Source organism: Ostrinia nubilalis, chromosome 22 (genome assembly GCF_963855985.1).
Source record: "Ostrinia nubilalis chromosome 22, ilOstNubi1.1, whole genome shotgun sequence".
NCBI classification, from domain to species: domain Eukaryota; kingdom Metazoa; phylum Arthropoda; class Insecta; order Lepidoptera; family Crambidae; genus Ostrinia; species Ostrinia nubilalis.
This window is the reverse complement of record NC_087109.1, coordinates 3,828,629-3,841,710: the sequence shown is the minus strand read 5'-3', so window position 1 is coordinate 3,841,710 and position 13,082 is coordinate 3,828,629. Positions and strand designations below refer to the sequence as shown.

Sequence of the window (13,082 nt, the reverse complement as noted above, 5' to 3'; positions counted from 1 at the left end):
ATTCGTTCCCAATTAAAATTACTTTCAAATGGTGTCCTGTTCCAAGAATTATGTTGGCTTTTTAAGTAATAGTAAGGTCTGGTTTTTACTAAAGCGGAGAGGAGAGGTGATTGGAAAATCAATCAGCTTAGCGGAGAGATGGTGTGGAAATTACGAAATCTGATTGGTTATTCTAACACTTCTCTTCTCCTTTCCGCTTTAGTGGAAACCGGGTCTAAAATGTTTGCTAAATATATTATCTCTATGCATTATTAAAAGTACCCATTATTAATTATCCCTTATGAGAAGGCTGGATTACCTATTGTTTACAGTTTTGTCCACAATTTCGATCTGCCTTCATATTTGATTGCCTGAATAGCAAATAATGCTGTACTGTATATTTTAGTTCAAAAATAACACATACTTGTATGTATTATAACTACGATCCTACAGTGCTTGTGCCGTCTTCTATCTAGGGATAAGGTTTTATATAAAAAAAAACTTTGTGACAGCGTAACCGATATAAGCATTAACAAAAATCTACTTGAGGGAATCAAGTTAACGTTAATCTTTAAAGCCTTTTTAAACCTTTGATCATGTTAAGAAGTTGGAAGCGAAAGTATAACCAAAAGAAAGAAAAGAATAAGAATAAAAAGATGTTTATACATAATCCATTATGATTAAGTGGAATGCTTTATGATCAAGGATTTAAAAAGGCTTTACCAAAGGATTTTTCTTTCAATTGTCCACTTTATCTTGCGTACGCGTCACTTATTTGTTAATTTAACGGATTTTTCTTATGTTAATTTTCCATCGCTTGTCATTGGATTCGGAGCAGCACTGGAAATATCTGAAGGTCTGTAACATACACTGCTTGATGTTGTGTTCTAGTTGATTTATAAAGTTTATGTTTATACTGACACATTTCTATCTACCAATAGTTTTGAGTAACAGATTTATACACAAGAATACAAAATATGAAAGTGGATACCAAATGCCTATAATTATGATTTATTGACATCATTCATTGAATCATGTTAGCTATATAAAGTCTTAGGTTCAGATAAATTGACTTTGCGTCCCCTACAATACAACATTTCCGACGATTTTAATATCAATAGTGGTAGTAGAATAACAATCTTACTTTTGCTACTCCCAAACTTATCATCTTTCTTTGTCAGTAAAATCTATTCAACGGTATACGAGTATGTGTCAGTATCAACAAAACTTGAATTTATTTTTCAGTTTGGTTTAATAAATACGTCGAGTTTTGTATTCATTCGTTATTCTTTTTTTACGATCAACAGTACTAAAAGATCATTTGATATCTTTTTTATTTTGTATTTTATTGATGTTGTGGTATTAGTTCATATCACTATTCTTCAACATAATATGCTCAGTCGGCTCAGTGGATCATCATTTAGTTTGCCTGCAATCTTCATCCAGTTTTGAAAGCATTTATTTTATTGTATGACTTATTTCTTCAGGAGTATAATAATTATGTATACTGTAAGTTCATAGATTACTGTAGTACAAAAAAAAAAATTTTAATAATCACCCCACCAAAGACATTTTCATTTAAAATATTGTCAAGATGAGACCATAATGGCAATGTGAAAAAGTTCTCTGAACTCATGTAGAGTCAAGCTTCTAAGTCTAAACCTTGGTCAAAATATGTGGCACGTCTATTTCACTATCATCACATGAACTTAAAGTGAAAAATACATTCACTGTTCATTACTTTCCTAGTATAAAATTAGTGGTATAAAAAATCTTAAAGTGGACCGTCTACCTCATAATGGTGGCAGGAAGGCGCTGGATGCAGGCCGCTGCTAACCGGTCATCATGGAAGTCATTGGGGGATGCCTATGTTCAGCAGTAGACGTCTTATGGCTGCAATAATCATGATGATAAATTATCACTGTTACGGGATTTATATAGTGAAAATGCAACATAATAGTTTAAAAAAATCATGATGAAGATCATAAAATAGTTCTTGTAGTAACGGAACTGCCACATAATCCCAACTAATATTATAAATGCGAAAGTAACTCTGTCTGTCTGTCTGTCTGTTACGCTTTCCCGCTTAAACCTCGCAACCGATTTTGATGAAATTTGGCATAGAGATAGTTTGAGTCCCGGGAAAGAACATAGGATAGTTTTTATCCCGGTTTTTGAAACAGGGACGCGCGCGATAAAGTTTTTCTGTGACAGACAAAATTCCACGCGGGCGAAGCCGCGGGCGGAAAGCTAGTTTGACTCATAATTCGGACCTAAGTGTAGAAAATACCATCACTTGCATATGATTTTGATGTTCGTCATACAGTTAAAAAATCGTTACATAGAAATTGTCGATCATTGTCGTTGATGTGTAGTTGTGACAGTAGTTTGATAGCTCTTACGGATCCAGGTGCTAAAACTATTTCTGCCCACGCTGCTCGGACAGACCTACACACGGCTTCACGTGTGTGAGGTGGTGAACAACCAACCCTGCTGTCCACCTCAGCAAGTAAGTCGGTAGCTTGATGTTGTTTGGCTGTTGTTCTCTGTGCTAGATTCTAGGATACACTGCTTAGCTGTGCCAGTCAAAGCTTGGACTGACTTTTCAACCGACTTCAAAAAAGGAGGAGGTTCTCAATTCGACCCGTATGTTTTTTTTTTTTTTCTATGTTTGTTACGCGATAACTCCGCCAATTATGAACCGATTTGAACAAATCTTTTTTCGGCGTATAGGTAATACCTCAAGGGTGGTCCCATTTAAATTTAATAATAGAAAAAACAACCCCCAAGGGTGGAAAATTGGGGGTGAACTTTTTTATACGCAATATCTCCGCCGATTATAAATTAATTTGAAAGATTATTTTTTTGTTGAATAGGTATTATCAAAAGGGTGGTTTCATGCGAATTTGAAGAAAATATTTCACCCCCAAGGGTGGAAAATTAGGGATGAACTTTTTAATACGCAATATTTTTAATTTTTAGTTTTTTTTTGTGTTCACGCATTTGAAGTCGGTTTTATTTTTTTAAAAAGTTAATTTATTTGTTTTTGTCTTCAACTTAATGGATTACTTACTTTTACTGATTTATTAACTTTTGTGAAGTTGTGCTTTCTCACTGTTTACAAGTCTTATTTTTAAAGATTTTTAAAATTATGAGGCTCTTAAGATGTTGCAGTAGAGTGAGTCATAAAAACCTACTTCATAGGATCGTTTCTATAGTAAATTAGTAAGTTCTTCGCTATACGATGTTTTATGGAGTAAAAACTCCCGAACTAACAGAAGAGAAACACAGATTTTGGAATTGTCGAACTATTATTATTGATTTTTGGAATAAAAGAACAGACATTAGTAACATAAAAGTATATTTTTAAAACAGCTTATTTTTTTAGCTGTAGTTAGCAACTTATAGTAAGTAGTAGATAGAGCGCCTCTAGTTGTTAGACTATGGATTTCAGATGGTTTTTGATTTTCCATAAGATATTATTATTTTTCTTTTGTTTGGCTTTTCTGAACTTAACCTTTGTTTCTTTTTGCAACCTTGTTAATTTATGAAGAGTTTAAAAATAATTTCGATTTTTAATCAAATACGTAGCTTTTTACTGACATGTTGTTTTACTTTTTTGGATGTCTCGTGTGATTTTTTTCTTCTCGCTAATGGTTTTTTCTTCATGTTTTTTAGTTGTTTTTCGCCTTTAACACGGCTTCATAATCGTTTCCAGATGTCGTAAGTAGAGATGAAACGGATATCCGGTAACTATCCGGTAGGCCGGATATCCGGCCTAAATTTACTATCCGGCCGGATACCGGATAGTAACTCACTATCCGGCCGGATACCGGATATTAAAAAACTACGATAATTTCCTATTAATAAAATGAAATACATTAATCTTTGAGGTAAACATCAATAAAATGGCTTATAATAATGACGGCTTTTATTGAAAGTCCAAAAGTTACAAAAAGCCATATTAAGGCCTTTAAAAAACCTTTCTTTTTCTGGGCTATTCACTCTAATGACGATCATAATTATAGTAAATATCTGTTATGTCGAAATATTGCCAAATAAAATAGGCGATCTTTTTTTCACTGATGGTCTGATGTCATGATGCAGTTCCGTCAGATTACGCAGCAAGTAACTTAATTTAATTTTCGCTATTCAATCACATTCACGATGGCAACCGAAATCGCCCGAATTGATTTGCCCCCTAGACAAGTTGCAAAATCTGACATTCTATTCGGACTGATTCGATTTTCGAAAAGTGTGACTATTCTAGTCTACTAATACACCCACTAATCGCGTTCGAAGCACCTGTGCGGCGCTAAACTCGTCACGACATGCAACGAGACAATGGGCCAACTATCCGGCCGCCGGATATCCGGCTATCCGGCCTAGCAGCTGGCCGGATATCCGGTATCCGGTATCCGGCCAAAAAACTATCCGTTTCATCTCTAGTCGTAAGCTCAGTTTTTATTTTGTTTTTGTTCATATTACTGATGATTAATGATTTGGGACTATGTTGGACACTAGTGTTCAATACTATATCATATCGATTAAGAATAAATTAAGATGTTTATTTTATGTATTTGATTTATTTACTGTGACAAGATTGTCTACCTGTCGAGATGATAATCGAGTCAGCATATAGATTTTTAAACAGTTATACATATTTTTGATAGAGCTTAATTTAGTTAATTAGTGAGTTTTTATTTTTGCATGTGTGTTTATGTAAAACGTTCTGATATTTCAGCAGTATTCAAAGTAGAGTATTCTGTTTTACTTGATTGCAATTAATATGAGGACGTGAACATAATAATAATAATGTGTACGACACATTAAGGCTGAGTTGCACCACCTAACTTTGAACGATAACGATAACCGGTGCTTTTTGTATGGAGTTTTACAGATTTTTGACGTTTGTCAAAGTTAAAGTAAGATGGTGCAATCCAGCCTAAATAATTTTAGTATTTTCGTTGATTTTTTGACATAATATGGCCCTTGGTAAGGCGGGTTTTAGAATCGCGCTGATCGCTCGCTGATCGTCGGCGCTGACGCTTCATACATTTCGGCTGTCAGCGCTGACGGTCAGCGTGACTCTAAAACCAGCCTAAGGCTGTTAGTTGTAAACATCTAACCATGCTGCGTGTGCGCAGGTGAACCGGCACGTCGGCGATCTGTTCGAGGACCTGCGCGATGGACTCAACCTCATCTCGCTGCTGGAGGTGCTTTCTGGCGAACACCTCGTGAGTATACCCTTTATTTCTAAACTGAAAATATTACTTAACTTATCCTTTATTTTTTATTGAGAAATGTATCGTGTATACCACTAGCTAATGGGGACGGACAATACCTCTTATACCTCCAACACGTTTATCTAACCTGCCTCACGGCGTACGCACCGAATCAGGAGAGCGCATATCTCTCCCTTTCCGTTATACTTCGCTCCCTACAAATTTTCTCTTATCCGTCTAGGGTTGCCAGGTCCAAAAACACAAAAGCCGGACTCTGTGCTTCATTTGGCCGGACATTTAGCGGCAATAAGCGTCATAGCTCATGAGTGGGTACTATCATTGAATGAACATTATTCTGTGGCTCGAGTTTCGACTAGCGCGGCAGCCACATCAAAAGTCGGACATGTCCCTTATATCCGTCCCTTCTCTCTCCCGTGACACCGCGTGAAGCAATACATCGCGTCGGGATACTTCGCTGAAAAATGGAGACGGGAAGTGGGTTATGTGAGACTTCCCACTGGAAGGGCTGAGCCTACGTTCTATTAACCTATAACCCGACGGTGTCCTCTGGAGCCAATAAAACGGAGCCACGAGTTCCTAATGGAGCCACCTGTTCGCCCCGTACATACGTTTCGCCCCTCATACTAGAAAAGAACCTAAGTATTCAAGGCGCGAAAGATACGGAGCGAACGGGTGCGTACGTGCGTGACGGTTGTCCGCAGCTCACGAATCCTACTTACTTCTAGGTGTTAGGACTTAGGCCCTAATTTTGTATTTTTGTTATAAATCTATATAAATAAAAATGAATTGTTGTTCGTTAGTCTGATTAAAACTCGAGAACGGCTGGGCCGATTGAGCTGATTTTGGTTTTAAAATGTTTGTCGTAGTCCAGGGTAGGTCTAAACGGTGAGCAAATAAGGAAAAATTGCGATGGCTTATTTATTGCCAAAGAGTTTGCGATGGCTTATTTATTGCCAAAGAGGCGGAACAGAGTTTGCGGGGTCAGCTAGTCGTAAATAAATAAGTCCTTGGTTTATTCGACTCCAAAGCCAAATAACTCTTTATGCGCAAATTGTCAAATCAAATAACTGATAGCTTAATTAAAATGTCCGTCAATAAAGTAATCGACCTTATAAATTCTTTATACAGATTGTTTTTTCCTAAATTCCGTAAAATTAATTATGGAGGTAAATCTTCGTTTTTAGTCAATTAGTCGAACTCAAGGTCAAGTTTTAATTGATGTTACGAAATTCTGTCAGTCTGTTATCTATATCTATGACAAATAATTTAAATTGAAGTGTCTGAAGCTTGGAGCATTTAAAAACCAATTCTGATGTGTCAGAAGGAGAATACACTAATTACAGAGATTTTATAGGTTTAACCCTAATATTATTATAACTATGAATAAAATAGCGATTAATAAAAAAAACTATTCCCACCTCTCTTTCCCAACGCTGCAACTCCTGTGTAGCCAGGATCTACAGCTTGACCGCCAATAAAAACCCAACCAGTGAAGGTCAAGTTTGTCCCGGGGGAAAGTTAAGCTGTCATTGGACCCGCAACTAAATTAACCAGAAGAACATAGGAGGACATAAGCCACAAGCATAAATTATAAAAACTTGTAGGATTGATGGAATTTAAACTTGTTTATGAATCCTTTTTTCTCACGAATAACATATTCCGATTTCCGAATATTGAATTACCATTAATTAAAATTGTATATGTTTATTCTCGGAATTCCGATCTCCTTTGACAGCAATTTTCGCTCTATAGGTGGTAAAGTAGGTATGTGTGATATCATATTTATTTATTACTGTTAAGTCAAGGATTTCATTTTTAATTGTTTTATATCCTTTGGATGTAAACATGGCACAAAATATGTCTTTTCAGCTTAATAGCAATATCACATCATAAAGTTGTTTGTTGTTGCAAGGCTGTTAAAGTTGTTTTATTAGCTTAGGTCGGAAGACTAGCTTTCGTTCGATTTGTCAGAAAGACCCGACCTTTTTTTTTAAGCAGAAAATAAAGCCCTCGCTGGGAATCGAACCTGCGACTTCTGGGGTTTAAGACCGGTATCACTAGACCACAAATGCGATTAAGAGAGATTCCGATTTACAAAGAACATTAACTCGATTAATTTCTATCTCATGGTTGATTAGGTCTAGATTGCTATGGCGATAGCATCGCGTGACTGCCCCTTAACGAACCTGCCCCTCAATTATACGTCGGCCCCTTAAGAGAAATGCATTAATTACGAAAACATCTCGTAAATATGCTGTTATACTTTTTCGTGATAGATAATCTTGCTTTTACATTTTAACGCGTGCATATATGTTTGAGATAATTATTTCAATAGATAGTGGCAGATTCGTGTGTTATTTAGAATTAGATTGCTATAAAATTCCTTCGTTTTGTGTTCATTTTGCAATATTATTTTTTTGCGTTTTTTTCTTAAAATTAAGGTAGATTCAATCATTTTCTCTCCACAGCAAGAGCATGCCCCGTCTAATTTACCAGAGGCAAATGGAGAATTTGGCCTACACTCCCCACGCTGGCCAGACGGGTTGGAGAGGCCTGATGTTCACATATTTGTCCCTTAGTTCATAATCTGTCCCTTAGTTGCCTTTTACAACTTCACAAACATAGGGGTTGTTCTATTCTACTCTGCCGGATCCACATGGCTATTAAATAGTAATATTTATTTGGAGGCTCATAGTCCAGTAGTGGACTGTAAAGGGCTGTTGATGATGATTTATTTGAACTCTTCATTATCTACTTCAAATTTCCTTGCGGGTCAAATGACAGTTAAACTTGCCCCGTGACAAACTGACCTTCACTGGTTGGGTTATTGGTGGTCAAGCTGTAGATCCTGGCTACACAGGAGTTGCAGCGGTGGGAAAGAGAGGTGGGAATAGTCCCGTTATATAACAAAACGTATATTTGGAATCGCGTGACTTTGCCTTAACCGAGTGAAAACTGGGGAAAACTTTCATTATGCCCTCGCAGGCTCGATTAAACTGGTCAGATCTTTGCATAGATTAAACGTTTAGTTCTATATTTCACGGTTGTTTATGACAGTGCTTAGTTAAATGTTTACACTACTACGTTGTAGTAAATAGTAGTTAGTACGAGTTTTCCTAGTTTCTTGCAAGACGAATGCGTAAGTACCTACTGGATTCTATTTCCCAGTCGGGTGTAAACTAACTTTCTGTATTTGTTCCCAGTTTTCATGATTGGCGATTAATAATTAATGTACTTACCTAGTATGTAGTTGGTGAACAAATGACGTCAGAGGTTTTTATTGCTTAGCAAATTCAATTTGGGAGTCGCTCAATTTTGAGTTAACTCAATGAGACGACGCAGCTCTCTGTGCCAAAGTAACCACTTCTACTTACACTATTACTGTAAATAAATATTAGTAGATAATAGTTCAGTGATGACCGGCAAAAACGCCTTATTTCCCCAGTTTCAAAACCTACCCCTATCTCCCATCGAGCCCCGACCCCTATCTCCCATCGAGCTATTGACCCCACACGGGGCGCGGTCCCGGGTTCGCTTCCGTGCCGCACCTGCTAGGCCATTAACTAGTGGCATACTGCGGCGATGCTTTGGCAATTAAGATTACCATCTGTATGCAACGGTTGATGATGTTTTTACCCGGCTGCAGAAGGAGGGTTATGTTTCTAATTTAACGCCCGTATTCACAAACGATGCTTGCTTAAGTGAAGCAGCAAATCGAACGCATAGCGTTGAATAGAGTTCTGTGATTGGTTCGTGTGGACACCCTGTGCGTCCACGCGCACTGTGAGACCTCATAGTAATGTTTGTGAATACGGGCATAAGGGTGGGTTGAGGTGCGTTGTAAAGAGAAGTTTTAACCAGTTCTATACTGTGGGTGTACCTGGATGGTGAAAGAAATACGCGCATCCTGGTGAAGCGAAAAGGACTGAATATAAAGAAAAAACAACTACTTTATAAAAGAGTTCTTAGTGCAGAAATAATTTCCAAAAAGTATGAGCTTCCATTCTTAATAGATATGAAATATGAAAGGGAGGTTTTTATGATAAAAATGATAATTGATCATTAGAAACATATTATGTAATAAAGAAGTCATAGCATTTATCAAGTACCTGCTATGGGATAATCAATGTAATCTTTGTATTCACAAATATTTACCCGACTGCACCAGAAGGAGGGTTATGTGTTTTTTACTTTTTGTGAGGATAATAATAATAAAAGATAATATACAGACCATATCCACACCTGTTAGTTATTTACTACGACATTTACGTTCGTGTGACAAGCATACATAAGGCTTATTATAATCCATTTATAATAATTAGGTCACACTCGTTTACACGTATTATTTTCACGCACGCCGTAGTGTAATAGCAAAAACTATATTTTTGGCATTATGCGTGCTAAATGACAGTTTTTATAGTAAATTGTATTTTTTTAGTGTTGATGAAATTACTTTAACCTTCATAGCAGATCACTAGCTTAATAATATATACCAGAACGCAATTTATTTAAAATTCCATGAAAATGTATTTTTATAAACGAAGACCATATTGGTCCAAGTCATGTTTTTTCTTTTTGAGAAGGGTTAATTCTTCTCGTTGAGTTTAAAAAAAACTAACCAAATAGCATCCCTTTATCTAGGTATCATCTTATAATGGCAATGGGTACAAACCTTGCCCATCTAAGTAACCTACCTCGAACCAAATTGCGACAAATTGACACTGCTCAGTGCACTGCTTATTATTTTAACGTGTTTTTAAAATAACTTAAAAAGAAGTGTAACGGCAGAATTTTTTAATTTTAACGTGTTGTTTGTGCTTTAACGCTGGCCAGACCAACTCGTCTGCCGTCATGGGGATTGTAGGCCAAATCCTACATTTGTTATTGATTAATAAGATAAGATCTCTTCCTCCTGCAGCGGAGGCTAAATGACCTGGTGATGATATTATTGTATTTGCGCTATAACATCTCATTCTTTCTTTCATTGATCACCATACTTCTTTCACTGATCGTTTATCTCTCTCCAATTCCAGCCGCGCGAGCGAGGCCGCATGCGTTTCCACATGCTCCAAAATGTGCAGATGGCACTGGACTTCCTCCGGTACAAGAAGATTAAGCTGGTCAACATCAGGGCTGAGGACATCGTGGACGGCAACCCCAAGCTGACCCTCGGGCTGATATGGACCATCATTCTGCATTTCCAGGTCAGTGAGATAGTAGCAGATGGCCTGATAGATGAGGCAATGTGCTTTTTAATTATGTTTGTTTTTCAGCGACTGCAAGCTTTCAAATTCAAAACTAAGTAGGTCTTGTAATTCGACGTGTCATTATCGTAGGTCTAGCTAGCTAGCTTCCTACATAAAGAACAGCTTACAGAAAAGCCTCAAAAAGTAGCCTTTTTGAAACGGCGCTATTATTCTTTTTGTCATCTTTATGGTGAACTCAAGAAAAAATAAACATCTATTCTTTACTTTTAGAATTATTTCAAACTAGCCAAGATTAATGAACTCGATTGACAATAACACACTTAAAGCCTGATAGGATTTGATTATCTCTTAATGCAAATGCTCCGTTTTTGCGAAACTTTTTTAATTGCTCCTTTCAATCGGCACCAATCGATTTTGTCACAACTTAAAAACAGCATTAATTTAAAAAACAAATTTGTTTTTGTCATCAAACATAAAATTCGCTAATAATATTTATCCAGAGCGGTATAAAAACATGTTTTAGAATGCAAATCAGTCTTGACCTTTAGTTTGATTGCCTCATTGACATAAACCTAGAATTATGTATTATTATGATTGATCTACGTCTGTTTGCGTTCTTAATTTGGTATTAGGCGAGCTTAAATCATATTTGTGTGTGAACGTTATCATTAAGTAATTGTATAATCGTTTGTTTCGCGGTCATTTTGGGTTGTACTCTTTTGATGAATGACAGTTAATTTGGTTTAATTAAGGAAGTTTTTTAATCTGTGGGATTCATTTACAGAATAATATTTTTAAAGAATACAGTTTCATTCGTGATTTTGAAATACACTCGTATCTTTTAAATCTTATTTAGTAACTAAGATATCTGTAAGATCTTCGCGTACGTAAATATTTCATCAAAACCTTGCCGGCGCCTTTCATACCATGTTCGTCAGTTTGTTTGTCACATAGAAAGCTAAATGCCCATACTAGTCGCCATGACACCGATATAACGTATTCAGATCGGTGTATTCGTTTGTAATAGCATGTACAGTACAGCTTACCCAGGTAGCATCAAAAGCTTAAAAGTAATTCTGTGCCTTTGCTATCAAATTAATATAGGATGTTTTAAGTTACTTTTAGGTACTGCTTAATTGAGGTATCTAATAAGTAGAGTTTTCAGCAAGAATCTGTCTTTCCTGTGGTTTTTAATCCTTATTTTTTATATTCTCTATAAACATACCCATTTCATTGTAACCCTTTGGACCTAGTTCCATTTCACTGCAGTTTCAGCCCAAATTATACCTTCAATTTATGGAATAAACTCTTATCTTAAGGTATCTGACAAGTCTTCAAATACTCCTGGTTTCCCACCAATGGAAGTTCCTTTCTGTATCTTTTCAATAGTTACTTATTTAAAACATTGGATCTTATCCACTAAACCCTAGTTTATTGCAGTTCCAACCCACATGTTAGTTTCAAAATGCTATTTTGTTACATGATTGTGTTATAAACTTTATTCCCGAATTCTAGTAAAGATTGGAATTTATTTAGCAGATTAAGCAACCATTTGCTTGGCGTGATTTATTGTTTTTTCCTCATATAAAAACAAAAGTAAATTGATGACAAATTGCTTATTCAGTTTTTTCTTTTGATAGATGTCCCATTACGCAATGTTGTGATGTACTGAGTGGACTGTTTTCCCTGGTCTACGTGTGTACTGCTGTACATAATGCTGATGTCACCCGCTCTTGTAGTATCGAGGCCTGTGGCCTTACTATTGACAGTGGAGGCTTTATTCAATTAGTTATGGCTTTTAGCCAGATAAACGTTTCAAATGTTGTGATAATGCGATGTAGGTGTATCCATAACATTTGTAACCATTTGTATATTTTCGCATGGCATCATAAAGATTACAAGCCACAAGATTTTGTTAATCTTATGAAAAATGACAAAGGAAAAAAAAATCTAAACAAAATAAAATTTTGAGATACGCCAGTTTATCAAGTCTAAATATGTACAAATTAATTGTAGCATAAATTGAGTTGTCCTCATATTCGTTAAAACGGCATAATTTCATGCTAAAATCCAGTATGTCGCAATGACTTGGTCCTTTAAGTCCACAAACTAATTCCGCTGTTTCAATTCTAAACATGAATGTTTGCATTTCGCAAACTTGATCTATGCCTCGAGATAGCGGTATCATTGCACAGAATAAAAATGTCAACCAGATTGCTCAAGCTCCCAAATCAAAAGCTGAGCTCATTCGCTTTCTCTCTCACTTGTTGCTAGGGTTACCTTACCATCTATATCTATAAATTCAAAAATTCTTCTGCCTTGGGTTAGCTACCCCCTAGAGGAAGTAAGATTTTTAACTAAAATAGGAATCTGTTTGATTTGCGGTTCGATAAGACGTTACATTACATACAATTCGAGTTTTTTTTTGTTAGTTTACTGTAGGCCTCTCAAATTAATCGGCCATTTTTTTAGAAGATGAAACATAAAGCTAACTTAATTTTTCTAAAAAAATAAGACGTTTATCTTAAATCATCGCTAGATGGAGTTTTGGTAACCCGAATTTTTTGCCAAAAAATTTCGAATTGCTTTTGGCAACCCTATCGATTGGGCAAGATTCGTTGTCCCTCTCTGTAAGGATGCGTGGACGCAA

General features: G+C 36.2%; 1 protein-coding gene across 1 annotated transcript in view; it reads left to right on the top strand.

Annotated features, from left to right (window-relative positions):
• The window catches only part of LOC135083026 (dystonin), a 282,038-nt gene that overhangs the window by 54,916 nt on the left and 214,040 nt on the right, over positions 1–13,082 (top strand). The window contains exons 4-5 of the mRNA XM_063977789.1: positions 5,127–5,216; positions 10,259–10,429. Of these exons, the coding sequence (XP_063833859.1) occupies positions 5,127–5,216; positions 10,259–10,429 (261 nt within the window). The remainder of the gene's footprint in view (positions 1–5,126; positions 5,217–10,258; positions 10,430–13,082) is intronic.